The 27,558-nt window shown below is 48.5% G+C and overlaps 11 protein-coding genes across 11 annotated transcripts; 9 read left to right on the forward strand and 2 right to left on the reverse strand.

The window, feature by feature from the left end:
* Positions 1 to 287: 287 nt before the first annotated feature.
* Positions 288 to 1,868, forward strand: MCYG_00466 (sugar transport protein 8; the record flags this gene model as incomplete). The annotated part of the gene is made up of 2 exons (XM_002850316.1): positions 288 to 377; positions 492 to 1,868. The coding sequence occupies 2 exons, from the start codon at positions 288 to 290 to the stop codon at positions 1,866 to 1,868; spliced, it is 1,467 nt and encodes a 488-aa protein (XP_002850362.1).
* Positions 1,869 to 2,232: 364 nt separating this feature from the next.
* Positions 2,233 to 4,323, reverse strand: MCYG_00467 (Mis12-Mtw1 family protein; the record flags this gene model as incomplete). Its single annotated transcript, XM_002850317.1, has 4 exons — positions 2,233 to 2,803; positions 2,862 to 3,030; positions 3,330 to 3,920; positions 4,008 to 4,323. 4 exons carry the CDS (start codon positions 4,321 to 4,323, stop codon positions 2,233 to 2,235), a joined length of 1,647 nt encoding a protein of 548 aa, XP_002850363.1.
* Positions 4,324 to 5,480: 1,157 nt separating this feature from the next.
* On the forward strand, positions 5,481 to 7,123 carry MCYG_00468 (26S proteasome regulatory subunit RPN7; the record flags this gene model as incomplete). The annotated part of the gene is made up of 3 exons (XM_002850318.1): positions 5,481 to 5,951; positions 6,034 to 6,863; positions 6,931 to 7,123. The coding sequence occupies 3 exons, from the start codon at positions 5,481 to 5,483 to the stop codon at positions 7,121 to 7,123; spliced, it is 1,494 nt and encodes a 497-aa protein (XP_002850364.1).
* Positions 7,124 to 7,635: 512 nt separating this feature from the next.
* On the forward strand, positions 7,636 to 9,444 carry MCYG_00469 (alanine transaminase; the record flags this gene model as incomplete). Its single annotated transcript, XM_002850319.1, has 3 exons — positions 7,636 to 7,787; positions 7,888 to 9,121; positions 9,187 to 9,444. The coding sequence occupies 3 exons, from the start codon at positions 7,636 to 7,638 to the stop codon at positions 9,442 to 9,444; spliced, it is 1,644 nt and encodes a 547-aa protein (XP_002850365.1).
* A 2,212-nt stretch (positions 9,445 to 11,656) lies between these two features.
* MCYG_00470 (uncharacterized protein) lies at positions 11,657 to 12,064 on the forward strand (the record flags this gene model as incomplete). Its single annotated transcript, XM_002850320.1, has 2 exons — positions 11,657 to 11,895; positions 11,974 to 12,064. The coding sequence occupies 2 exons, from the start codon at positions 11,657 to 11,659 to the stop codon at positions 12,062 to 12,064; spliced, it is 330 nt and encodes a 109-aa protein (XP_002850366.1).
* Positions 12,065 to 12,776: 712 nt separating this feature from the next.
* MCYG_00471 (phosphoenolpyruvate carboxykinase AcuF) lies at positions 12,777 to 15,110 on the forward strand (the record flags this gene model as incomplete). The annotated part of the gene is made up of 4 exons (XM_002850321.1): positions 12,777 to 13,003; positions 13,157 to 13,232; positions 13,286 to 13,486; positions 13,647 to 15,110. The coding sequence occupies 4 exons, from the start codon at positions 12,777 to 12,779 to the stop codon at positions 15,108 to 15,110; spliced, it is 1,968 nt and encodes a 655-aa protein (XP_002850367.1).
* An 845-nt stretch (positions 15,111 to 15,955) lies between these two features.
* Positions 15,956 to 16,476, reverse strand: MCYG_00472 (uncharacterized protein; the record flags this gene model as incomplete). Its single annotated transcript, XM_002850322.1, has 2 exons — positions 15,956 to 16,126; positions 16,216 to 16,476. The coding sequence occupies 2 exons, from the start codon at positions 16,474 to 16,476 to the stop codon at positions 15,956 to 15,958; spliced, it is 432 nt and encodes a 143-aa protein (XP_002850368.1).
* Positions 16,477 to 16,888: 412 nt separating this feature from the next.
* MCYG_00473 (MFS phospholipid transporter Git1) lies at positions 16,889 to 18,671 on the forward strand (the record flags this gene model as incomplete). The annotated part of the gene is made up of 6 exons (XM_002850323.1): positions 16,889 to 17,068; positions 17,123 to 17,721; positions 17,773 to 17,797; positions 17,848 to 18,158; positions 18,214 to 18,484; positions 18,552 to 18,671. The coding sequence occupies 6 exons, from the start codon at positions 16,889 to 16,891 to the stop codon at positions 18,669 to 18,671; spliced, it is 1,506 nt and encodes a 501-aa protein (XP_002850369.1).
* Positions 18,672 to 19,069: 398 nt separating this feature from the next.
* MCYG_00474 (peroxin-11) lies at positions 19,070 to 19,936 on the forward strand (the record flags this gene model as incomplete). The annotated part of the gene is made up of 3 exons (XM_002850324.1): positions 19,070 to 19,136; positions 19,213 to 19,708; positions 19,774 to 19,936. 3 exons carry the CDS (start codon positions 19,070 to 19,072, stop codon positions 19,934 to 19,936), a joined length of 726 nt encoding a protein of 241 aa, XP_002850370.1.
* Positions 19,937 to 21,286: 1,350 nt separating this feature from the next.
* Positions 21,287 to 23,233, forward strand: MCYG_00475 (amidase; the record flags this gene model as incomplete). Its single annotated transcript, XM_002850325.1, has 5 exons — positions 21,287 to 21,553; positions 21,616 to 21,737; positions 21,793 to 21,860; positions 21,920 to 22,185; positions 22,241 to 23,233. The coding sequence occupies 5 exons, from the start codon at positions 21,287 to 21,289 to the stop codon at positions 23,231 to 23,233; spliced, it is 1,716 nt and encodes a 571-aa protein (XP_002850371.1).
* Positions 23,234 to 24,217: 984 nt separating this feature from the next.
* MCYG_00476 (conserved hypothetical protein) lies at positions 24,218 to 27,049 on the forward strand (the record flags this gene model as incomplete). Its single annotated transcript, XM_002850326.1, has 5 exons — positions 24,218 to 24,309; positions 24,384 to 24,611; positions 24,693 to 24,760; positions 24,972 to 25,121; positions 25,218 to 27,049. The coding sequence occupies 5 exons, from the start codon at positions 24,218 to 24,220 to the stop codon at positions 27,047 to 27,049; spliced, it is 2,370 nt and encodes a 789-aa protein (XP_002850372.1).
* Between the last annotated feature and the right edge of the window lie 509 nt (positions 27,050 to 27,558).

The raw sequence follows: 27,558 nt of genomic DNA on the forward strand, positions 1-27,558 counted from the left end.
TATGTATGTCTATACTAATTCCTCAAATAGACTTGAGCTATACTCACAGATGGTACAACATTTATACGCCTCAATAGACTACCCCTTTTTTTGAATATGTCTGCTGACTAATCATGACAACCTCGGTATTCTCTCAACGTCACTTCATCAACAACAACGTCTTTCGGCGCAGCATGAACCAAATGCTTGAACACTGCCTTTGTAGCAGAGCCCGGCCCAGTGGATGTTGAAGGCTGCGGCAAATCCTCCCTTTTTACGCCAAATATCCTATACTTCCAAATACCAAAATGGCCTCGCCTTCCACCGTGATATCTCCTTACCTCATCTTCCTCATTAGTACAGTAACACTTGGATCCCTCCAGTTTGGATATCATCTGGTAAATATAATCCTATTCTATTGTTTCGTTTGATGCAGTAGGCTTGAGAGCGCAGATTATATACCTCCTTTTTCTACAGGTGCACTAGCTGACATGCACTTCCACCGGTTATAGGCCGAGCTTAATGCTCCTAAGGCTGTCATAACATGCGAGAAGGATCATATTTCATCGTCCAATCTGCCCCAATGTATGCCTATGAGCCCGGCAGTGTTTGGTTTAGTATCTTCGAGCTATACCCTTGGCGGACTTCTGGGAGCCCTCTTGGCCGGGCCTCTTTCCACCAAGTATGGGCGGCTGCTTGTTCTTCGAGCTACGACAGTGTTTTTCATCCTTGGCCCTATCGCTGAGACTATCGCGTTTCCCATTCCGCTTTTTGTGACCGGGAGATTTTTATCTGGCATTGGGTCAGGTGCTTCCCTCGTGGTTGGGCCGATCTATGTCTCCGAAGTCTCTCCTACAAACAACAGAGGATTGTTTGGAGCCGTCACTCAGGTAATGGCCAATATTGGAATACTAATGACGCAGGGCCTAGGATACTTTCTCAGCAAAGGCCACACGTGGCGTGTCATTCTTTCAGTTGCCGGCTTTATCGGCATAATTCAGCTCATTGGCCTTGTATTTGTTGTTGAAAGCCCAGCCTGGCTTGCAGATAACCAGAATCCAGCTCAAGCCAAAAGGGTTCTTCAAAGAATACGAGGTCCAACGGCAGACATTAGTGAAGAAGTCAGAACTTGGGAGACTTCCACCTCTTCTGGCCGAGGTCATTCTGTAGCTGCCGAGACAGAGGAAGAAGAATCCCTTCTCGCAAACTCAACACCGGTAACTGTGGCCCGCTTCAAAGAACCAGTGACCATGCTTGGAGCGTTATTAGACCCGGTGTATAGACCTGCAATAATATCTGTCATTGCAATAATGCTCACACAGCAATTCACCGGCATCAACAGTATCGTCATGTACAGCGTTTCACTTCTCTCTACCATTCTACCCACAACTGCGGCACTTCTAACGGTACTGGTCTCCTGTCTTAACCTGATAATGACCGTCGTTTGTGCCCCATTATCCGATAAACTAGGCCGCAAAACATGCATCTTACTCAGCATAGCAGGGATGGGCAGTATGTCCATGCTTCTTGCTATAGGGATAGCATCCAACCTCAAAGTACTCTCAGCCGTTGCAACACTCTTGTTTGTAGCAAGCTTTGCAGTTGGCCTTGGCCCTGTGCCGTTCATCTTAGCCTCAGAGTTAGTTGGACCAGAAGCAGTTGGAGCAACACAAAGTTGGGCATTAGCATCAAGTTGGATTGCCACATTCATCGTTGCCCAGTTCTTCCCGAGTCTTAATGAGTATATGGGAGGCCACGGACAGATTTACTGGCTTTTCGCTGCGATGGCAGTGATACTGGGGTCTTTTATCGGATGGTGGGTTCCCGAGACCAAAGGGAAGAGTGGTATGGATGAAGTTTGGCAGCGAAATAGGAGGGCAAGCGACTGATAACAATATTGAATTGGTCTAATATGTTCCTTATATCTGGTGTTCTCCAGGGTTATCAGCTTTATTTTTATTTGGGTAGCTCTCCGGCTTCATTTTCAATTAGCAAGAGGAGTTGAGTTGCGATATATCCATCAAACGGCTTTGGTATAAATTCATTCTTCACGTCATGTTGGTATCATAGATATATACAAGCAAACAGCAACAACGCAGGGCAGAAGCAAAAGGTATCTAACGCGACTTAGTGATTAATTCATTCCGTCCCATCCCCCTCCAAAAAAAAGAGCGAAAAAACAAAATCCCAGTGCTTAACCAAAATTTGTACACCAGCACACCAATTAAAACGAAAGGGTAATAGTTGTTATATTCATCTCCTCTCAAGCCTACTTAAGGCTCTTAGAATATCGCTTAAATCTTCCCTTTCACTGTTTACTACCTCCTGCGTTCCGCTACTTCCCTCCTCTTTCCCTTCAGACAATGACCCCGTAGTATTTTTACTTTGCAATAAATCTCTCTCTTCTAGCCTTTGCGCACATATTCGTAATATGTGGCCGCTAAGATTGTCGGCGGATTGTCGGAATACCTCAACATTGTGTATACCAGCCGCAAAGGAATCGAGAGTTGGCGTTAGAGAAGTGGTGAGGCGCGTTAGGCGCTCCGATATTGACGCTATGGAGGTGTCAATTCTGGTGCTCGAGGCTGCAGCATCCAGAGAGCGCTCTTTCGGTTCTGGCGGTGAATGATTTAAGATATTCAAAAATGGTTTCTGCGATGGATCGAGGAGTGATGGGTTAACTGTTGATATTTTATGGGGCCGAGACTCTGCTTTGTCTTCTGGTGCAGTTGTAAGTTGCTTAGGGGTATCTAATGACGGGTTTACAGTGGGTATCGATGGAGGTCGTAGAAGAGCAGCCAGAGACTGGCGTTCCGCTTGAAGGCTACAAATATCCAATTAGCGCTCTGTGCATATATCATAAGGTGAGAAAGAGAACATACCGTCGAATATGTTCTTCTAACTCTTTTATTTTGTCTGAATTTTGTATGTTCTTTGGATTTGGCTTCTTAACAACAACTGCAGGGGTCGTTTCTTCTGGCCGGCTAAACCAGTCTGTCAGGTCTGATCTGTCTGCAAAGTCTTTGAGAAGCTCCTCTTGAATAACACGAGCTATAATATGTAAATTAATACTTGTAAATAGACAGTTTTTAGTATTGCGGGTGAGCGGTATAACATACCAGCTAATCTCGCACTTTCATCTTCCGACCGTGATCCGGTTGGTTTCTCCCCGAGGGCTCTGGTAGCACACCATGTGAGCAGCTGTCTCATTCGCCGTGGTTCTGGTAGACCTTCACTAGCTATATGTTTATAGAAATGCGCTGTGTCAACCTTGTCATGTGGTAAAGCTATTTGAGAATCCACGTTAGTATTCATGTATATGTATATAATTCGAAGGAATAGAGCCGCACCATTTGACACTCCGCTATCTATCAAGGAGCTTGCTCTGCGGCCCCGAAGACTCAAACTACTTCTTCTTTGACCTTTACGACTCTTCTCCTTTCTCATATCTTTATTTCTCTGAATGACAGGCGTGTCTGCAAATGGTAATGCAATTTTCGTGCCGACGTTTCGTAGATCTTCGGGTGTGCTCTGGATTGCTTCGTCATTATCTTGTTGCTTCTGTTTAGGTTCCCGTAACTCCGGATCTTTCGTATTTTCGAGTTTTCGTTTTTTAGGTACATATAAGGGTCCTGGTTCTGGTGTCTGTATCTTTTTCTGCGACTTTGATTGTTTTTGGGGTATCTCCTGAGCCGGCCGTTTAGATTTGGATTTCATAGATTTGCTATCAACAGATTCTGAAGAGGGTTCAACCACGCCGTTCGGAGCCTGCTTTCGCGTCGACTTCTTCTTCTGCCGCACGGCTGAACTAGCATTGTTCAGTTCTGGTGTCGAGCTTCCTTCTAAAATCCCATTTGGTACAGTTCCATTCGACTGCTTCGGCTTTTTGATGTTACCCGCGCGAGTAAATTGAAACCCCCCGACATCCTCATCATAATCAACTGCCAAAGCACCAGTAAATATTAGTAAGGAGCGAAATTATGGATACCACCGACGTATCGTGAGAGCGCAGGAAAGGGCAGTCTTACTCGCTTTCCTTTTCACCGTAGACCCGTTTATTCCATTTCTCCCAGTTGCATGTTCTTTAACCGCAGAGGAGGGAAGTTTAGCGGTCACGGATGCCTTCCCTCTCCCGCGCGTCTGCGACATAGCAAACCCTGGCGATCCAGTCAACAAGTCCTGACGAGCTTGCCCTGTGTTTGGTCGTATCCTTAGCAACAATCTTTCCTCGTCTCCTGCTAGACTGTTATTCCGAATGGATGCGCCGCCGGGCCCGCAGCTAATATTTCCAATGTGATGTTCAAGTCCCGTAGTCGTGCTAGTAGCCACCAAGACGGCAGTCATGTCCAGGGGTTTTCAAGACAATAATGAGGGTCCGCAGCGCCAATCGACGAAGAGAGTGATCCAGCCGGAATGAGTGAAGTTCGCCTATCCTTTCTCTGGCAGTGTAGTTTAGCCAGCCCAACAATCTCTTGGTCTTCCAATCTGATGCGCGTCCCCTTTCGTGCGCAAGTCGAGTCCTAACGATAAGTCCCCCAGCTAATCGCGCGCTATCCCATTTCTTCCTTCTGCAAACTCCTCAAGTTACTCGACCGCTCCCTTCGCCTGCCCTTCAATGCCAGTCGAAAGTGTGTTTTTATCGGAGCTCGAGGAATCCAGCTGCGCGTTAGATCCAACTTGTCTCCTCCCCTTGTCTCTCTTCTTTCGGGACCTCTTCCAAACCGTAAGCGATGTCCTGCCCCTTGTCTTTGCTGTCCGTGGGTTCGTCGCAACCAGGTCGAGTCCTCTGCCTTCGTCGTTGTTTGTCGCTGTATTCGATTATCGCGGGCGTTTCTGCTTCTTCTTGAAATCGCGGGCAGAACAAGCAAAGACGCTAACCGCTTTGGGGAGGTTGTTTTGTTCTTGGCGTCAATCTCATTATAGTTTAGCGTGTCTTAGTCATTGTTTATTAATCAGGGATAACTATTATCCGAAATACTTAGTCATCGGCTTCTTCTTCTTTTCTTGGTCAGCAAGACCTGCTTTTGTAGAGTAAAGAAGCCTTCAAAGGTCAAAATTGATGAAAGATATAGTAAGTAATAGAGAGTATTAAGGGCAATTTAGAAGAGACAGGAAGTAATGAAGCATATAGCTGCTGCAGACTGGGGTGGTATATTACACGGTATATCAACTGCCGGTGCCGGTATACTAGTATTACCGTCAGTCGAATATCCAGAGTATCATACATCTCTCTAGAACTATGATAATCACATAAATCTATATCCTATACATGTATCAGCTTCTCCCTGCTGTATGCTATGGTATCTTCGTGTCTTGCATCTACTTTGGCGCAGCTTACCACGTGACCGCTGGCGAGCTCGACCAAAGAAGCTCCAGCTACAACAACATCAAATCATCAAACATCCAGCAAGCAACGACCAAACGTCCGTCTTCAACCCACCGAACCCGCGAGATACGTATAAGATTGACGCAGATACACTTGCTCCTCGATCTCTGCCACCATGGGCTCCGACCCGCAGTTTGCCAAATACCCCGACCTCTCTCTTAGTCAAGATATCTTCAACCTCTCAAACCCAGCATGTCCCCCGTCCTCACGCCAGAGCTCGCTCAAGAAGCTCCAATCCGCCATACAAGAGCACAGCATGGCGCCGCTATACAGACATCTTGCCCATCCGGTAGAGGGTGTACTCAATAACTCTGGAGAGGGTACGTCACAGTCCCCAGCAGCTGGGTCGAGCCCAGGCGGCACCAGCGCGGTGATGATTTCTGATATGTTGGCTCGGAGGCCGTCCACCAGCCGATCGGAGCTGGTGTGGGACGAAAAACTGTATGATCGTCTGGTAGCAGAGAATAAACGGGAGCTGGACGGGTTGGCTAAGGAGGAGGAAGAGGCGGCCGAGGCGGCTGGTGAGACAGAGGTGCAGGCTGCAAGAGGGAAGAAAGCAGAACTCTGGGCCAGAATAGGTGATAAGGTATATTTTTCTTTTCTTTTCTTTTTTTTTTTTTTTACTTCACCGTTCTAAAGGTATAGTTCTCTAATGCTCTGGCCTCTAGGATAAAGCGATTGCAGCGTACGAGGCTGTGTTTGAAAACACCGGAGTTCTGGGTACCAAGATTGACCTTGTGCTTGCTATGATTCGCATTGGTCTCTTCTTCGGTGACAAGGTGTTCGTTAAGAAAACTGTTGACCGCGCAAACACCCTTGTCGAATCTGGGGGTGACTGGGACCGTCGAAACCGGCTAAAGGCCTACAAGGGCCTTCACCTGCTTACTATTCGCAACTATAACCTTGCCGCGCCTCTATTACTCGACAGTTTGTCAACATTCACCAGCTATGAGCTCTGCAGCTACTCTAACCTAGTTATCTATGCTGTCCTCGCCGGATCGCTGTCTCTTCGACGTGTGGACTTCAAGGCCAAGGTCGTCGATGCGCCTGAGATCAAGGCCTTGTTGGGAGAAGGCGAGGACAGGCTATCGGCGCTGTCAGGTGCTCTCTCCTCAGGCCCCGGAGCCGGTGACGAGGAGATGAAGGATGTTGAAACTAGTGCCACCCCTACACCTGCCACAGCATCAAAGGTAGTCAACCTTAACACTCTCGGCACCGAGACGGGCATGCAGTCAGAAACTGAAGCTCCTGTCGACTTCACCCCGTTGACCCGCCTGGTTAGCAGCCTGTACATGGGCCAGTACCGCTCATTCTTTACCGCACTGGCCGCCGTAGAAGATAATTTCCTAAACCAAGACAGGTATCTGTTCGAGCACCGTGCATGGTTTGTGCGTGAGATGAGACTCCGTGGCTATCAGCAGCTACTGCAGAGCTACCGTGTTGTAGGCCTAGCAAGCATGGCAGGCGACTTTGGCGTCACCGTTGATTTCCTCGACCGGTAGGCATTTCCCTCGTTCTTCTCCCTGTCTACCACACCTTTCAACCAGATGCTAACCTGACCGTAGGGATCTTGCGAAGTTCATTGCTGGAGAGAGGATATCATGCACCATCGACCGAGTCAACGGTATAATCGAGACCAACAGACCAGACGACAAGAACAAGCAGTACGCGGATGTAGTCAAGCAGGGAGACGCATTGATCACGAAGCTACAGAAGTACGGCCAGGCCGTGCGTCTCAGAGGCAGCGAGCGTGGCTAGTCTCCTTCTAGAGTCGATGCCATGGCATCTAGCTGTTCTGTTCATGTTTTCAACAGCGTCAGCATAGATAGAAATGTACAGCATTGATCTTCTTCTTCTTCTTCTTCCCTTCAGTCGTCTTATATAGACTCTCTTCTAGATATTATGCCGGCTATGCCTTGCTGCCCTGTCGTGTCCACCGCTCATCCTAGTTTCATATCTTCTTTCTCAACCCGCCAAGTCAAACTATCAACTTCAACCAAAAAAAAGGCCGCTCGAATTGAACGAACATAACAAACAGGAAGAGATACTAAAAAGAAAACAATGTCCTAGGCCGTCTTCTGCCCTTCATCCCTCTGTCGCGCCAGATATCTCGACTGCTAATCCAACTATGTCCCTCCGTCAGGCTCTGCCGAGAATCAACACCGCATCGTCAACTTGCCATAATACTTGCTTTTTCGCTCGCTGCTACGGACGCTCCCCTCGCTTCCCCGGCCATCTGGCAGCGAAGCCTACGTCGCCTCGGACTCAGAATGCATGTAAGTCCAGTCAGCGCCCTGTGGTTGCGGAAGAATAAAAGAAAGCAGAAGAAGAATGAGATGAGAGTATCAACTCTTCACTGGCTGCTGGCATCTTCTTCCCCACCACATGAAAAAGCAAAAGTCAGGATAGGACGAGGCAGTGTGTATATAAGATGGTGGGCTGACCACCCTTTGCCCCTACAAGACAGTCCCTCTCTCGTTATTATAGACCATACGCAGGCCGTACTAACACATAACATCTAGCAGCAGCCGCCATCTCTCGTCGGCACTCTTCTACCATGGCTCTCTACCGTCTCCCCGTATGAACCGGGGCAACATCAACCCGAACGTTATCAACGCCCAGTATGCCGTCCGTGGAGAGCTGGCCGTCAAGGCAGAGCAGTACCGACTAGCCCTTGCAAGAGGCGAGAAGCTACCCTTCGACAGAGTCATCTTCGCCAACATCGGCAACCCCCAGCAGCTCGAGCAGAAGCCCATCACTTTCTCCCGCCAGGTACTGAGTCTGCTGGAGTACCCCCCTCTTCTCGAGAACGAAGAGGCCCTCAAGTCTTCCTTTGGATATAAATCCGATGTCATCGCACGGGCTAAGACGCTGCTGGCGGATGTCCAGAGTGTAGGCGCATACAGCCAGAGTCTAGGAGCGCCCGGCATCAGACAGAGCGTCGCAGACTTCATTGCCCGTCGAGATGGGTTCCCAGCTAACCAGGCAGACGTATACCTGACCGCCGGTGCATCATCGGGAGTCAACACCATCCTCAATGTCATCTGTGCCGGCAAGAAGACTGGTGTGCTCGTGCCTATCCCCCAGTATCCGCTCTACACCGCAACTCTCTCACTGCTTGACGCTACGTGTGTGCCATACTACCTCAATGAATCTCAGTCCTGGGCCACGGACGTTGAGGAGATCAAGACTGCGCTCGCCAAGGGCCAGAATGCCGGAACTGACATTCGTGCCATTGTGATTATCAACCCGGGCAACCCCACTGGCGCCAGCCTCAACCCCACAGCCATCAAGGATGTCATCGATATTGCGGCTGAGAAGCAGCTAGTCATCATTGCTGACGAGGTGTACCAAACCAACGTATTCAAGGGTGAATTCACTTCATTCAAGAAGCGTCTGCGTGAGCTACAGGCCGAGTTCCCCAACAAGTATGACGGCGTTGAGCTTGTATCACTCCATTCGGTCTCAAAGGGAATGGTGGGCGAGTGTGGACACCGAGGAGGATACTTTGAACTTGTCGGTTTCAAACCTGAAGTTGTCGAGCAGATCTACAAGTTTGTGAGCATCATGCTTTGCCCACCTGTGATAGGCCAGTGTCTACTCGAATGCATGGTGCACCCACCCGTCGAAGGTGAGGAGAGCTACGAGCTGTATCGGAAGGAGTACAACGATATTGCCGAGGGATTGAGGCAACGTGCATTTGCCCTCTACGAGGCCTTCAAGAAGATGGAAGGAGTCGAGTGCCAGGAGCCTCAGGTATGGCAGCTTCTTTCCTTTCCCCCACCGCCATCTTTCACCAATCCTAACAACTGTTGTTATAGGGAGCTATGTACCTTTTCCCAACAATCCACCTCCCGGCCAAGGCTGTTGCGGCAGCTACCAAGGCGGGCCGCAAGGCCGATGAGTTCTACTGTCTCCGCCTCCTCGATGCCACCGGTGTATGCGTCGTTCCCGGCTCAGGCTTTGGACAGAAAGAAGGCACTCTGCACTTCCGCACGACCTTCCTGGCTCCCGGAACCGAGTGGGTAGACCGCATCGTGAAGTTCCACAGTGACTTCATGAACGAATTTAGAGACTAAATACCTGAATAAAATGGCGGCCGGGGTTACTAAATAGATGGGAGATGTGAATTTTATCTCCCCATATCCAATTGACTATAAGCTGGTCTTGGGTTATAGAATTGCATTTTTCATGATTCCCATACAGAAAATAAAAAAATCTGATCTAGATTTCATCGAATATACCATCCCTGCTACTGTTACTATGCCAGCCATCTCCGTCACTTCATATAAACTACATCTACTTATGCCCAGTTTCCTAAGTAGGTAAGTTCCCGCCGTCGGAACAAACCGGCGTTAGGTCCCGCTTGTTCTCCTCGGGGCGCGCCGGGGAAGCGGAGAATACGTAAGCAACGATAAATATCCGGAGTTAGCCGGCAAAACTCAGGCATCAAAATAACAAATCGTAGAACTTCATAGATCGAGCGAAAGCTGGCGATGGCGAACGGAAGAACGGGAGGAAAGGCAAGTCGAGCCAGAGAAAAGATGGGAGTAAAAACGGGGTCAGTAAGCGCGTTACGCGAGTCGTCGATCTTCAGGCATGTGAAACGCCGGCAGTGGTATAGCACATCGTATACGGTGTAGGATCTATACAGCATAATACAGTGTAAAGAGGAACAAAATGAAAGGAGACGTAGGCTTGACGCAGACTGAGACGTTACGGGTACGTATGCCTCGATGATCAACCGGTGTAGAATCAAGGCTGGACCCCTGGTCACCAATTGGAAATGTATCTGCCTGAGGGATAATTGGATCAACTCAAGCTGGGGGAGGGAAGACGCAGGAGTTCAGATGCATAGATGGGACGACAGCTAACTTAACTAGCTGATCAGGGTCATCAGCCAAATACTATGAGGCATTATCGTCGAATAGCAGGGCCAGGGATCAACAGATGTGAAGATCCCCAGCCGCTGCACGACCTTGGATAATCCGTTACAGGCATTGATAGACCAAACAAGCAACTCGAAGCTCTTCTAAGCGTCTAGGCAATAGCTTGTTCAATCTCCATGCGCCTGATCCGTCTCAGCGATGTTTTCTGCTGTCCTGACAGAAGTATTATGTATACATAATACTGCGTAGTCAGAAGCTTATATTAGGGTGCTGATAGCTAGCCGCTGCAACAACCCGTAACTGATAAGTAGCCGCTGCACATCCAGCGGCAGGACTAGGACTAGTAGGGTATGGCCACCGATGAGGAGAACCCTTGCAACGGATCATAACATCGTAGATAAGTAGATAGCAGATAGGCAGATATGTACCCCCTCTACGGAGTTCTATATCTGGGTATGCACCAGATACCCCCATAGCCCTCCCTGTCCTCTCTATCAGCACCATTCCTTCAGCATGAGATTTGCATGTCGCACAGAGTTACAGCTGTAGGACGAAGGATGGCGCAGCCAGTTCGCCGATGTGTCTCACTAACGATTATTTTAGGAAATGCGTCGCAAGCGCGTTTCCCGCATCGGGCTGACCGTCAGCCGGCCACTGAACGATCTACTATGAACGCTGGTGCTGAACCTGAACCTGACTAGTAACAAACCGAAAAGAAAAAAGTCTGGCACACAGTTAGGTACGTAAGTCGTGGTGTAACAACCTAATCCCCTAGCAACGATCGACGGGTTCAACGAGAAGGAGTGACAAAGGGGGGATTGGATAACTGATGGGCTGGGTGTGTGATGGATGTATGATGCCTACACGGAGTACTCCAATGTGTGTTGTTCATATCGTACAGTGTAATATGTATCTCCCCTGTTTTGAAATGAAATTTTCTTGCTCCCAGGAGCTTCTACTCCCATGCATGTAAAACGAGTTCCTTTTTGCAGTGTTCATGCATTCTTCTTCCATGAAGATAATCCGACGAAAATCAGAGAAAAAGAAAGAATGCGAAAGACCATTGTCTAGACGGAGCATGACTGCCCGACACGACGGAGCTGTGGAGGAAGACGGGAAAGCGATGCAAGGGGTCTCATTTTCGTTTCATATTTGGAGCCCAATTGGATAAACAACATCCTACCTGTTTCCCGAGCCTACCTGACGCCGCTTGTTGGAAAGCAGCGAGACGTCATTTGTTGTCCGAAAAAAACCTGAAGAGGGGAGGAAAGGAAAGGAATTGAAAATTTTTCTATCCCTGTTCATGCATGGGCTGGGTCTGGCGGGGAAGTTGGATGAGCCAACGATCCTTCGGACAGGTGCCGAACATACCTCAGAAGCGTGGGTTTAGACCTTGGGCGCGATGGAGCTAGCAAAAGCTGAGCGGGAGCTAGAAAACTTCAGGCGCAACGTGACGCGGAATGAGAGACATTCGAGCGACATGTTTTTGCAAAATCACGGCTTCTGCAAGACTGGCCTGGCCAGAAAAGGCGTACCTGAGGGATCACGGGGATTGCCAGCCCACGAGAATCGCCACCATCAAATCGTCCCTCAAGCCACAGAAGAGTCAACCTGGCGGTTATCCCTCATAAAACCGATGATGTAAGTCTCTCTGTCTGATAGTGCTGCGTGTAAGCACTGTGGCGTCGCAAGTTGGTAGCTCCTGATGCCTCCGTACAGGGGCAACAAACTTCGTCCTTGTGAGCAGCAGGGCCTGCTCATATTTGCTGTTGTTTTGAGTGCTCCGTACCGGGCCCTGTTTTTTCTCTGACGCTGAGCTACCTTCCACATCCAACATGGTCTGCAGAGATTTTCCTGGCCTGTCAATTTGAGTAAAGTTACCATTGAGTAAGTGAAACCGAGAGTCAAAGTGAAAATAAAAATAGCCTTGTTGAGGTCGAGAAATCCGATGCCTGTTGTTCCGTATATGGAGTAATGTTTGTGGCTGTATTTTGCGGACAGGCGAGTGGCTGGCCAAGGCGACTAGGAGAGCAATTGATGTCCCTGCGTGATTATCGTGGAAAACACCACCATGAGCCTGTCAGCCTTGATCTGTTCTGTAGTCGATCGTCCTCGTCCATCACGCAGCTCGTGGTTCCGTATTATTCGCCCATCGCTGAGTAGTTCGTCGTTCCTTCGCCGCCCCTTTTTTCCCCCATCTCCATCTTCGTCGAATCACGGAGATCGGAGGATGTCGGAGGCGCCGTCGCCCGCAGCGCCACCGGGCCGGAAGAACCCGGGTGGCAGGTGGCCCAGGCCTCACGAAAAAATCCCGTGCCTTGGCTGACTTTTTTTATTCCCTTGTTTTTTGATGTTTTTGTTTTTTGCAAACTCCACCAAAAAGGGAAAACGAGAGAGCAAACTACCGCTTTACCGGAGCAACAACCCACGATCTAACAAACCCCTGACAACGATATTACGCCTACGCTCCACGAAAACGAAAAATTAAACTGCTGCTGTGCCGTTAGATATAATAAGCAACCATGCCGCCCACCTCCACCGCCCTCCCTTCCGCTCGTCGTGATCAGATACATATACCCTCTCATGCCCGCCTCTCCAGCTCTTCTTCTTCTACCCAAGCTCAAGTTCAGCAGTCAGACTTCTATAAGCAGCAGGCCTTGAAGCAAGATCACTCCAACTACCACTCTACCTCTCTCAAAATGGTCATGCCGTCGGTTAACAGGACGAGCCTGCACCCAACTGGTGTCCAGTACGTTCCCCCATTGCCCTCCCATCACAACCTGCACTGTCTCCCTCTCCCCTTCTCTTCCGGACAATTAAGCTATATTTGCCCTGGAGACGTTGTGTTGCCCTCACAAAACCATAAACAACCGCAAGGACCATGACTGATTGACAACTCCAGGCCGTCCCATCCACACACTGAAATCGAGGAGGAACTCCACGAGACCGCCCACATCGACTACGACAGAGTTGCTATTGTAAGCGACATTGCCACACTGAACCAATTACCTTCCTATACTGACTGCCATAGATTGCCAACCCTTCTGTTGCCTCCCTCTACGAAGATGCCCTTGTCTACGAGACCGGAACCGCCATCACCTGCAGCGGTGCCCTCACAGCCTACTCTGGTGCCAAAACCGGCCGCTCTCCTCTAGATAAGCGTATTGTCAAGGAAGAATCGTCTTCAAAGGACATCTGGTGGGGTCCTGTTAACAAGCCCATGAGCCCTGAGGTTCGTTTTCTCTCCCCTTCCTTCGCCTCTCCCGGCCCGATGATATCACTCGCCCCGCACTTCCGGGGTAACGTGACGCCGCATACTTGGCAAACTCTCCAGCGGATATCTTGGCGCTTGTTTTTCTTGGCGACATAAGGCTGACTAAAAGCTTGAACAGGTATGGAGAATTAACCGCGAGCGTGCTGTTGACTACCTCAACACCCGCAACCGTATCTACGTCGTCGATGGTTTCGCCGGCTGGGACGAGCGCTACCGCATCAATGTTCGTGTTGTCTGCGCCCGTGCCTACCATGCTCTTTTCATGCGCAACATGCTTATCCGACCATCTCGGGCCGAACTCGAGCACTTCCACCCCGACTACGTTATCTACAACGCCGGTTCTTTCCCAGCCAACAGATGGACCGAGGGAATGACCAGTGCCACATCCGTCGCTATCAACTTCGCCGAGAAGGAGATGGTCATCCTTGGAACTGAGTATGCCGGTGAGATGAAGAAGGGTGTCTTCACTGTTCTCTTCTACGAGATGCCAGTCAAGCACAACGTTCTTACCCTTCACTCCTCCGCCAACCAGGGTAAGGACGGTGATGTTACCGTTTTCTTCGGTTTGTCTGGAACCGGAAAGACCACTCTATCCGCTGACCCCAAGCGTGCCCTCATCGGCGATGATGAGCACTGCTGGACTGACACCGGTGTCTTCAACATTGAGGGTGGCTGCTATGCCAAGTGTATCGGCCTCTCTGCCGAGAAGGAGCCGGATATTTTCAACGCCATCCGCTTCGGCTCAGTTCTCGAGAACGTCGTCTTTAACCCAGAGACCCGTACCGTCGACTACGATGACTCCACCCTCACCGAAAACACCCGCTGTGCTTATCCAATTGAGTACATTGACAACGCCAAGATCCCATGTGTCTCTGATGGCCACCCTAAAAATATCATCCTCCTCACCTGTGATGCTCGTGGTGTCCTCCCACCAATCTCCAAGCTCACCACTGAACAGACCATGTTCCATTTCATCTCTGGTTACACCTCCAAGATGGCTGGTACAGAAGATGGTGTCACCGAGCCACAGGCCACCTTCTCTTCTTGCTTCGCTCAGCCCTTCCTTGCCCTCCACCCAATGCGTTATGCCCGCATGCTCGCTGACAAGATCAAGGAGCACTCCGCCAATGCCTGGCTCCTCAACACCGGCTGGGTCGGTGCTGGTGCCACCACCGGCGGCAAGCGTTGCCCACTCAAATATACCCGTGCCATCCTTGACGCCATCCACTCTGGTGAGCTCGCCAAGGCTGAGTATGAGGTATACGACACCTTTAACCTCCATATTCCAACTTCCTGCCCTGGCGTTCCTTCTGAGCTTCTTAACCCTAAGACTTCCTGGACTGGTTCCGCCGACTTTAAGGAGGAGGTGACCAAGCTCGGTGTTCTCTTCAATGACAACTTTAAGAAATATGCCGATGAGGCCACCCCCGAGGTCATTGCCGCCGGTCCTACTACCACTGTCGCCAAGGTTGAGGAGGCTATCAAGCCTGCTGTTGGCGCCGTTGAGAATGTTGTTGAGCAGGTCAAAGCTGCCGTTACTGAGCCAGAGAAGGTTCTCAACGGCAATGCCCCTACCAGCTAAACGGAATGCTTGTCACACCCTTACCTGACAAAACTTCACCGACATGAAAAATGTCCCATGACCCGCCCTCATTGAAATCATACCTCCTAAGATTGGTTGACTGTTTCCTACCGTCAGAATTGCATATGATCCTCAGCGCTTACTATTCCCGTTTTATCTCTTTGTGTTTTTGGCTAATCGCAAACGATTACGCTATCTCTCTTGATTGAGAGAATGCCCCATCCATCCCTATAATTTGTGTCTCTTGCTTACTGTGCTTATCTTGTCTGATTTTGATTTCTATGGGTGAGTGAGTCGAGTTAATGAGCGCAAGGTGATGGAAAGAATTAATTCAACAATAGAATATACCCGTTAGAAAAAAAATATAAAAAAAAAATTCAAAATAAGCCAATATCGTTCCAGTAGCTCTAAATCCAGTCTTGAGTTGGAGGGATAATGGAATAACGGTGTCTAATTACAACATTCTCCAAGTTGTCTAGATATAGACTACCAACTTGGGATAATTCGGACCCCGACCCAGCCGCCACGTAAGTGGTCAGCATACTAGCTCCCTGAAGAACCAGTACTGGACGAGCGGATTTGAATGGGTTGTTGACACAATGGTGATTATACTAGTATACCTCTATAAAAGTCTCTAGGGAATTACATTTTGTACCGTGCACGATATCTACACTTGAGAGTATAAGTACTTTGAATATATCAAGAGTCGCCATTCCACTTGTTATTCGAGGGTCTATTTTATTATACACCTAAGGATCCAGTCATCTTGAGCTCGATAGTAGCTCTATCCCCATTTTTTATCATAATACCATCTGTTATATGTTGTGGCTGTGCCATGTGCTATGTTACTGTAAGAAGAAGCATTGAGGCTTGGCGCCATGAAGCTTGACAAGGTTAAGCCTTGACGCTCCTTGGCGTCTCGCGTGGCCTGAAAGACCTTCAAGCAACGACATGCGATGATTCATGCCTGGAGCATCGTTATCCGGCGCAGGACGGCGAGTGTACGATGCGTTAAACTGTTAAAGAGATCGATATAAGTGTGCTTATATGGTATTTTTTCCAAAGAACGGGTTAACCTTTTATCACTGGGCCTGTTCCATGACACCGAAATGTGGCCAAGGAAGGTTCCTCCTCGCTTATGGGCTGCGACGGAGTCGCCGTTGGCATGGATAGCAAACCTCAACAGCACCTCGGTAACGTCATGAATCCTCAGAAAGATATGCACACACAAGCCTTCATGCTTCTGCTCGTTTGCGAGAATGACTATGTCCCCAAATAGATGGAACGCAAGTTGCACTTCTATTCCTTTTTGAGCTCGTCCCGTGGCGCTTTTTAGCCCTTCGGACTGCGCCGACGATCCACTCATAGCCACTTTAGAGTACCAGGATCCGCTCGCCCGCCTTTATATGGAGGGGCAGCAAAGGGTTACACCTGGCTCTTCTTGCGCTTACACTGGATGAGCAGAGGGCCTGGGACGGGAACGGGGAGCTAGAGTGAAGCCCAATATGCCGGTTAAAGACTGGAGCAGCCAATGATAGCTTCTATTCAGAGCTCATGCTGAGGCCCATTCTGTTGACGTTATTTGTCCGTTGCTTTACCGGGGTTATATAGAAAGCTTCATAGGCAGCCAGTCTTCCCAATCTTGAATTTTTTTTTTTTCACCCCATCTTTACCTATCCAAAAACATCCTTATATAATTATCGCCGCTGAAATTCATTTCATAGAGGAGATCAAAACAAGGACAAGTACTGTAGGTACTAAATACAGCTACTGTGTAAATGGCAGATCTGGCAGTCATTTCAAAGAATGCTCCGTCGGTCGATTCGGTTACCAACGAGGCAAAAGGTAGCGAAGCGCAAAAACATGGATTAGAGAATCCTGAAAAGTCAAGATGGGAACGAAGCTGGCCGACGATAGCTTGTGGTGCTGGTCTTTTCTCAGATGGCTACCTGAACAACGTAAGTCTACCTCTCCCAAACAACTGCATGATCGCGGATTAATTAGACATTCAGGTTATTGGGTCCGTCAATACGATTCTCTCTACACTCTACCCAGACACATACAATAATTCTTCTGCTGTCAAAAACGTTCCTTCCATTGCTTTTGCCGGTACTGTTGTTGGTCAACTCTTATTCGGCTATATAAGTGACCACTATTCCCGTAAATGGTCGTTGATGGCTTCGACTCTTATCCTAATTCTCTTTGCTGCACTTTCGGCCGGCTCCTATGGTGCAGGAGGCAGCGAAGCCGGCCTCTTTGCTGCCTTGACCGCTTACCGTTTCTTCCTCGGAATCGGTATAGGTGGAGAGTATCCCGCCGGCAGTGTTGCAGCAGCCGAAAGCACAGGAGAGCTAAAACACGGCCATCGCAATCGGTGGTTCATCATGTTTACGAATTTCCAGATTGATTTTGGATTTGTCTTGTCTGCGCTGGTGCCCATGGTTTTGGTCTTAATCTTCACCGAGAACCATCTGCGGGCTGCATGGAGAGTTATGTTGGGATTGGGAGTGATTCCGCCGCTGACTCTCCTCTGGCTGCGGCTGAAGCTGAAGGAACCCGAGGAGTTCAACAGGGAACGTATGCACAAATACCCTGTCTTGCTTATTATTAAGTATGTTTTGCCGCTCCCGTTCATGTTCAATATCTGCTAACCTCTTTATAGATTCTACTGGAAACGACTTGTAAGTGTATATCTCACGCTCAACTTCAGCTTTATACCGTACTTACATATATGTAGTCGATTGTCTCCCTCATTTGGTTCATATATGATTTCTCCGCTTATTCTTTCGGAATCTACTCCTCGGTCTGGCTTAAAATCGTCCTGGGTTCATCTGCCCCCCTCTGGAAGACCTTTGGATGGAACACCGTGCTCAACCTTTTCTACATTCCCGGTTCATTCGCGGGAGCCTGGGTAAGTGACTGGATCGGACCGAGATATGCCCTTGCTCTTGGAGTCGGCCTCCAGGGCATCTTGGGTTTCATTATGGCCGGCTGCTATAAGTATCTTGCAACCCCACAAAATGTTGCCGCCTTCGTCGTTGTATATGGGTACGTTGATAGTATTATGATAACCTTGTCACCTTGAGGCTAACACTTCGATCAGGATATTTTTATCCCTGGGTGAACTTGGGCCAGGTGATAATATCGGACTTGTCGCATCCAAGACCAGTGCAACTGCTATCAGAGGCCAATACTATGGTATAGCAGCAGCAATGGGCAAAATAGGAGCCTTTGTAGGAACCTACGTCTTCCCCATCATCAAGGATAATGCACCAAACCCGGTACGCGCTGGGCAGGATCCTTTCTTCGTGTCCAGTGCACTCTGTATGTTCAGCGCAGCCTTAGCCGTTTTCCTATTGCCGCATATTGGTCAGGTATGTCGCTCTCTTCCGCGATGTATATTGCATAGTCGCGGCCTGGATGGTCTAACAGCATGTACAGGACACCATAACATACGAGGATACGCGATTCAGACAGTATCTTCAGGAGAATGGATATGACACTAGCACCATGGGAGTTCAGACGGATGCCTCGGTGAGCCACGACTCAGAGAAGAACTGATTACTTACCGACACGAGATATCGTTACCAGGTTACTCACTTAGTAGCTGACAGGCCTTAAGAACGCCATCCATCGACGCCTGCGTAGTAAAAATAATATCTCCAATAAGTTAAATAGTTCGTACATAATAAAATGTTGACTTTCCTTCTAATGCCGAGGTAAATATCACGTGCAACAAGAAGTTCAGCTTTCCTCGGCCTTTTTTATCTCAAGCTCGTTGAAATCGTTCTTGATGAAACCAAAACCCCAAGAACTACTTCAAAGCCGATAGATCCTTATATTAACACAGGAGATCAACTATCTGCATTCTATCCCGTCCGTTGTCACTGCGAATATACCGGAGTTACGCTCTTTTTCGACCTGGAATCACAACATAGAACACTCGATACACCGTAAACATGGTTGCGGACGCACTCGCCTACCACCCCACGGTGGCTCATTATTCGAGATTCATCGCTACTACGGGTACGTATCTACGTTTACGTCTATGGTGTTGAATGGGTTTTTATACAGAATAATCATCTAACCGTTTGACATCTAGTCGGCCGTGATAAGGTCCTACGAACACTGCAGTACTTCTCCCGTTTCCTTGCGTGGTATTTCCTTCGTACAAACCGACCTCAGTCAACCATAAACCCATTTGAGGCTATGAAAAAGCAATTTGGCCTGACTCGCAAGTTGCTTCGTGTCGGCAAGAACATAGAACATTTCAAGGCTGCTGCTATTGCCCTTGACTCCAAGCCGGGTGTCGCTGGTGCACCTGGGTCGGACCCCGTGCTCAAATATCTTGCTGTAGGAAGACAGTTGGGATATGGCGTTTATCTCTCGCTTGATATGGTGACGTATCTTGATGCGGCGGGTATACGCAAACTTGCATCTGTCAAGAAACTGCAAACCCATGCTCAGAAAGCATGGTTGACGGGGCTCTTGTGCAGTGCTATCGCTGGCATTTATTCCATGTGGAGACTAAGTGAGATGGAGAAGAATATCAACAAGAAGGATGGTGAAGGGGCTGTGGAAGGAAAGAAGATCCAAAGGTATGTTTTTTGCGCTTATATCCTCTAGTCCAACGCGTGGAACTGGGTACTAACACAAATATTAGGGAGCGTGCGACTGTCTCAACCCAACTTATCTCCGATCTATGCGATCTTACCCTCCCCCTATCGAGCCTTGGCTACGTTACCCTTGATGATGGCGTTCTTGGTATTGCTGGAACAGTGAGCAGTTTAATTGGACTGAACACGGCCTGGAAGAAGACAGCATAATTTCATTCGGTGACCCCATAATCCCTGTTCCGCATCCGATTTGAATACCCTTAATTGGCCAAGTATAACATCCGGGCTTCCTTGTATCCTTCTTGATATGTTCCAGGTGCCGATCTCGATCTAACACGAAGTATGGGGAGCACGCTATAGTAACACTTTGCATACACGATTATCGCTTACTACCATTAGCTGATGCGATTTTTTTACTCTGTCCCGACAAAGCCATTTCTCCACGCTGCTGGCTGTGGCTCCTATAATGGCTCTCATCCCCTTATCTCCAGCATGCATGTATGCATGTTTCTGTATGGACTACGGGTGAATGTCTAGAGCCCTTCGGTAAGCTTGGCGACTAGGGTTGCTACATATTTCGGTACATTTATATCTCACCACTGCCCTGGTTTCTTTATGTCCAACGTAGTGGCAGTCGTGATTAAAACTTCATTCCTGCACTATTATTTGATTTAAAATTTGGCCCTGTACATATTTTTGTGAATTTCATGTCTACGTTCTTATTTTATATGCAACTTGCCCCGTTAACTTGATCTATTTTATACACGAGGATGAATCAAGAGGTCTATTAGGAGAGTACATATGTAACTAGCAATCCTCCTACCATACACATATAAGCAAGCTGTCCCCCCAAGTCTGGGGTTAATGGCCTGGCGGTTTGCTGGCTGAAACCCGTATAAACACCGAGAAGTTTCCCAACCCCTGAGATAATACTCCGTGCCGCTAGACAAGGATTTAATAGTATAATCTATGTATTTTAAGGATCAGTGATCCACGCTCTTACCGAGATGATGTTGATACTACCTACCTAAAATGCATTTAGACTAACTGCAAGCTCGCGTATACGCCGTCCCTGACAGCAGGCTCTCTCTCGCCAGCCAGGCGCCCAGCGTCCTAGCAGCCAGCTATACCCAGCCCCCATACTCTAGCTCTTCCTCTCGCCGCCACGGATTCTTCGGGAGCGACTTTAGCCTGCCCCACAGGCTTGGGGAATTATCGGGGATAACTTGAATAGGAAGCTAGTTAAAGCAAACCACGCCCTTGATCCACGTAGCAATGGCAGGTCATCTTTTCACACCCCGTGCTATGCATACGAAAGGTTCTGGCTTCAATGCCCTCCCTGGTCGAAAATATTAGATGTTGTGTCCACACTGCTAAGACGTAAAATATGGGGGGTTTGGTCAAGGGAGGAGAGCCCAGGTGCCCTCTGAACCTCCTATATCTTGCTTTCTCCAATTATTTAAATAGAGTAGTGCCTGGCGTCGGATTGAAGCGAAGATTATCCAAGTAGAGGTCGAAGTCTGGTTTTTCTGGCTTCAGGTTGCAGAGCCATCAACCACCATGAAGGGCCCCATTACCGCCATCCTGCAGCTTGGTGCTGTCTATATTTCAATCACATCAGCCTGTAAGCTAAGTGATCTTCCCATTTTCGCTGGTCATACCAATTATATATTGGATCAATGCAACGGGCCTATAGATGGACATATGCTTATTAGCTGGTTGATAGATCCTCAAGGGTGTGAGATCCCTCGACTTATTGATGCTTCTGCCGAGCAGCTTCAGGATGGGTTGACCAAAGGATGCTTCACCAGCGTTGACCTGGTTAACGTGTGTATTCCCGCGCAAGCTTTTATCTAATAGTCATCTCGCTAACAGTGATCTGCTTAAAGACATATGTTGCGAGAATCGCAGAGGTCAACTCTACCGTTCGAGCTGTCACAGAGATTAACCCGGATGCACTTGCCATCGCCCAGCAGATGGATGATGAGAGAAAGAAGGGCAAGGTTCGGGGGTGAGCTAGTATCGTTTCTTGCTAGTTGATAACTAGGACTAACCCTTGTGACTAGTCCTCTCCACGGCCTACCGATTGTTATCAAGAACAATATTTTCACGGACGACAAGATGAGCTCTACCGGTTAGTAGAGCTCTAACTCCCAATTACTTTGTGAACCCAAGCTAATTTAGAACGTGTAGCGGGGTCTTATGCTCTGTTCGGTGCCCGAACATCTGGTGATGCCACTGTGGCTTCGAAGCTGAGAAAAGCTGGCCTGGTCATCATGGGTAAGTCAGGTGCTTCGCAGTGGGCAAACTTCCGATCAACCAACTCTACCAATGGATGGAGTGCATATGGTGGCCAGGTAACGGCTGCATATTATAAGAACCAAGATCCCAGCGGAAGCTCCAGTGGGAGCGGTGTCGCTTCAGACCTTGGATTGGCCTTTGCAACCTTGGGTACTGAAGTAAGTGGATTTCACATGCAATGACCATTGATCTTTGGCCTAATATGATAAATAGACAAGTGGCAGTATTGTTGGTCCCAGTGATAAGAGTAACATCGTTGGTATTAAGCCCACGGTTGGCCTGACTTCGCGCCGTTTTGTTGTCCCCATCAGTGAGCGTCAGGACACTGTTGGTCCCATGGCCAGGTCAGTCAAGGATGCTGCCTACCTGCTCCAGGTCATTGCTGGCAAGGATCCCAACGACAACTATACATCCGCCATCCCATTCGATAACATTCCCAACTACGTCAAGGCTTGTAACCTCAATGCCCTCAAAGGAAAGAGAATCGGAGTCCCACGCAATGTCATCAAAATCTTCGGAGCGGAGAGGACTGTCGTAGACCAATTCAACAAGGCATTGACAGTCATGAAGCAGGCCGGTGCTATCATTGTTGAGAATACGGACTTCACTGCCTTTGCAGAGTTTGCTCGAAGCCCTATCCCTGATGACATCCTCTATGCGGACTCGCTGAGCAACCTGCCTGCATTCTTTAAGCAGCTCACGGTTAACCCTAACAAAATCACCGATCTTGAAAGTGTCCGAAGGTTCACTCAGCATCATCGCCTGGAAGAATACCCTAGCCGCAACACCGGAAGATGGGATATTGCCCTCCAGAAGGGAGTGAAAAACACAGATCCTCGCTTTTGGCCTATGTATCAGAAGAATTTGAAATTCGGCGATGAGGGAGGTATTCTCGGCGCCTTGAAACGTCACAACCTGGACGCTGCCGTTCTGCCTACTGATCTCTCACCCTATATTCCTGCCCTTGTCGGGTCTCCTATCGTCACTGTCCCACTTGGAGTTTTTCCAAATGGAACCAAGGTGAACCACGATAGAGAGCTTGTTACCTCCGGACCCGGAATACCTATTGGCCTTAGTTTCATGGGAGACTTCTGGAGCGAGGAGAAACTGATCGGATTGGCGTACGCGTTTGAACAAAGAACACATGCTAGGCCCAAGTTGAAGAGATTCATTGAGCCTAAGAAGGAGGTGAAGGATTTGATGTAATGACCGCATATTTCTTTATATGGGTATATAATGATTTTTATATGGTTGATTCTGCAATCATGATGGTATTTTCCTGACTCAGTACTATCTTTATGGAATTCTACCAAGCAGAATACTAGATTCAATGGATGTTCCATCATAGCATCATCTCTTGTCTGGTAAAGGGTATAAAAGCAATAAAGGAGCTCCCATTTGTATATTCAGTGTCCTTGGTGAATCACCATAGCAAGAAGCTTTGTTCCAACTCAGTTTTTAGAGTCCGGCTCGTGTGGAAGGCTCTCACAGTGACGTTCAGTAATTGATTCCATTATTTAGTCACTGTCTTTTTGATCTAGACTGTGAGATAGTCTGCTTCAGTGACGCTCAAAGATTGATTCCGTTTGATTCCGTCACACCAGCCATTGTCTCTTTTGGTACGGAACCTAAGATTAGCTGCTGTAGTGACGCTCACTAGTTGGTTCTGTTTGATTCTGTCACTGAAGCCGTTGTCTTCTTGGTATAGAATATTGGATCAACTGTTCTGCTATAGGCCATATAAAGAGGGCATTCACATCCTCCAACAAAGACCTAGAGTTGGCTGCATCCGGCATGTCACTGCAGTGAGCAAGAAGTGACGGCCATCTTCTTTCACTGGGACGACTGAGCAGACTGCTAGTTCTTCTCCCTCACTGTCTATATAAAACCTCGTCTGCCCTCGAAGAAGCTGAAGAAGAAGAAGTTGGAAGATCAAGAAGCAACAAGGCGAGCTTCCCCCTTGGGCGAGACCTTCTGGAAAGGGGGAGAGGATCACCTGACCCTTTAACGATTAGTCAGTTAGGGTTAGGGCCGAGCTAGTCCAGAAACAGCTAGCTCCATCGGTTCTCTTCCTTATTTTTTCATCACGTGCACACGCTCAGACCTTCTTGTGATCAAACCACCTACTTTCTGCCTTGAGATCACGTGCACATTTCTCACTGCAAGCTTGTTCTGATCACGTGAATCTTCATGATGGAGCCAGGAAAGACTGCAGTTGAACTTGTCTGCGAGGATCAGGAGCGGTTCTGGGTGTGTTTGAGGCACCACTACAGCGAGCAAGGGTAAGTCGGAAGATCTTGAAGCAAGCTCAGTGAAGAGAACATCCGTCATAGCTAACCGGCCTGTGTTTCTGCAGCAGCGAGAGCGAACCGTGGGAAGCTCGTCCAGGGACACGTTGGCCGGCCGGAAGCAAGAAGGTCAACGTATACGCTCTGTTCGTCGAGGTGACGGCGAGAGGAGGCTTTGACGCAGCCTCCAGGGATAAGAGGAATTGGTGGGAGATCGCAGAGATCGTGGGTGTGTCTCCTGGCTTGGCTGGAACCCTCTCGTACCAGGTCAAGACGCTGTACGAGGAGCGGTTACTGTGAGTTACTCTCCGGCCCTTTGATATATGTGCAACTTTTACGTTGAAGAACTTGAACTGATTACTTTTTTTTTTTAATAGGACCTTCGAATTGGCGCTGTCGTTGACTCCTGCGTCTGAGATCCCTAGTATATCTCAGGCCAAGGCTGGTATGTTCCACGTCCTTGTCCTCTACTTCTTTGTCTGCAAGAACACTAACGCGAAGAACGTCCAGCCAACGCCGCGCTACCGAAGTTGCCTCGCCCCAAGTCAACGGGGAAGCGCAAACGCGCGGACTAGTCGAGTTCCCTTACTCCTAGTCCCATTCCCGAATCCCTCTACTTCTTCTCGACAAATCTTCTCCCTCACCTCATCCAACAGTCAACCTCTTCTCTCTCTCTTACGCCAATATGGACGTTATCGAACATGATACCCCGAGCAATCGGCGTGGTGTCTTTGCTACATCTTCTCAGCGTTTACCCCTCCCTCCTGATATCGACCCTCTCATGACTCTCGCTCTTCCGGACCAAGGTACGTAGTACCACGCGTAAATGCTTCAATATTTGGATTTAAGCTATTTTTTCTACCCTACCTGCTTTTGGCATGATTCTGACCGTCAAACATCAGTTCCAAACATTTACCGATTCTGCTGGATGGGCATCCGATCCGATATTGACAAAGAAGTCGATTTTGCCCTTCATCATCTCATTGTTATCTCTGACGAACGAGGAGACAAGCTCAAGTTCAGCGACTTTAATATGTTGGCTGAGTCTCTCGTTAAGCAAGTTTTGAAAGTTTCTCTTCTCGTTTATGGAAAAGAATGGGCCATCGAGCTCGATCACCCAAATGATGTTCCCATCTCGAAACCTAATGTTATCTTCGCCTTAACTGGCACTCCCAATCTTTTACAGCGCATTCAAGCCATGCCAGTCTGTCTGGATGACACCAACATTGAGGATGAATCGTTTCGCGTCAGGCTTCAGCGCGTCAATCAGGCTGCCCTTATCATTCGAAACATGTGCCTGCTCGAAGAAAACGCCCGCTGGTTTTCTGAAGAGCCACTGTTGAGAGACTGCGCCACCATCATTCTCAACCTTCCCCGCCAGGATAGATTTATTGAGCTCAAGAACTACTTTTTGGAAATCGTTGAGCAGACTTGCCCCTTTTGGGACCTATGGGATGAGGACCCTCTTTACCAATCCCTTATCAAGCTAATAAGTAGTGAAGACCGCTTCCAACTCATGACCTCGATGAAATGCCTTTGTTTGTTCGCCATTGAGCGCATTGAATCCAAGATCATCGATAGAATTCCCAGCCAAACTATCGAACAGGTCATCCGTCTCACTCTTCTCAAGCAAGATCCTGAACTCCTCTCTGTCGCCCTTGATTTCCTCTATCAGTTCTCTCGCTACCAGCTTAATGTTCAGCAACTTGTTACAGATTTTAACCTACCGGTTGACCTTATACCCCATCTCGTCCGCCTTTTGGACTATGGCAGTGTGGTCCGTAACAAGGAAATAATCGATCAGGTCGAGCGCAAAGCGCCGCCTCCCAACCAAATCCCAGTGCCACATCAGGATCTCTATCGTGAGCTCGTCAAGCACCCTGAGCCCGAACGGTGCAGCCTCTGGCTCAAATGTTGCTTTGTTGAAGATCCAGAATGTGAAATTACCCAACTAGCAATTTGGCAGGCCTACCAAGCGTGCTTCACTCAAAACCGTATCCCAGGCGTGCAAGCAGCCGACACCCTCCAAGCTACCGAATTTATCAGCACGGTCAGCAACACCTTCTCTTCCGCACAGGCCAAAGTTGTCGAAGGCCCTTCTGCTCGATTCATTATCCGCGGCATCCGCCCTCTCGAAACCACCTACAACCTGGATGGCTACCCGAGTCTCCACTGCTTATGGGGGAAACAAGGAGATGTTCGGTGCGACCATGTATTCCTTGATCCTACCATCCTACGCAATCATGTGTTTCAAGATCATCTTCAGCTCAGCCCTTTGGCTACAGGTGGATGGGATCTTCAATCACAGCCTTCAAACCCCCACGCATGCCATTGGGATTACTGTTCGGAATACCTAACTCCCACACCGAACATCGCACAACTTGCCGGCCATGTCTCCTCTCACCTACCACCATTACGAGACATGACCAAACCACCACCCATCCCTCAACGGCTCATCATCCAACCCAAGCGTGCCCGACTGTTCAAGCTCTACCCAACGCCTGTTGATGAACACGGTGAACCATACGGAATCGCATACAAAGCCTTGTTGGTGATGAGATACATTCTCATAGGACTCCCGTCGACCCCATCGGGGAGTCAATATAACAATTTACCATGGCGAAAGGTGGTCTTTGGCTCCCAACGAATGCACCTGATCGAAGCTGCAACGGAGAACCCGAGCTTGACAAAGGAGATATTTGGATTCTTGAACGAACTCGACTCCTCTTCTTAAACATATTCACCTCAACCCTCACCACACACGCTCCATATTTATTTCTTTTCCTCATTAGACGGACGAATGGTTGCATTTCTCGTTTCTTTTTGTTTCAGATACCACACAAAACTAGCCACATTTTCCATGTTATGGCGAAAGGGGCGAAGATTACGGCTATGATGGGAGGAGCTATTGCTCTCAAATAAACGTGTTTTCATGGACCAGTCATGTATTATTCAGTTTTAATAGCGATTCAAGCTTGAACGAAGGATTTTTGCCCAGCAAAATCAGCTGTTTTTAGTATCCAGTTTCTGTGTGTTGCGTTAATCCAGGGGACCTGCAGATTATAAGCCCTTACGAAGTAGGTACCGACTCTCCGACATATGCTATGAAAAAGTGACTGTAGCTAGTTCGGCGGATGGTCTATTGCACCGATGGGATCATTTAATTCTCCTTCCTGCATATTCTTTTGATATAGCCTCGTACTGAGAAGGCTATTAATCCTTGTTTCTAGCCCCTCTGTCAAG

This window comes from Microsporum canis, genomic scaffold (assembly GCF_000151145.1).
Source record: "Microsporum canis CBS 113480 supercont1.1 genomic scaffold, whole genome shotgun sequence".
NCBI classification, from domain to species: Eukaryota; Fungi; Ascomycota; class Eurotiomycetes; order Onygenales; family Arthrodermataceae; genus Microsporum; species Microsporum canis.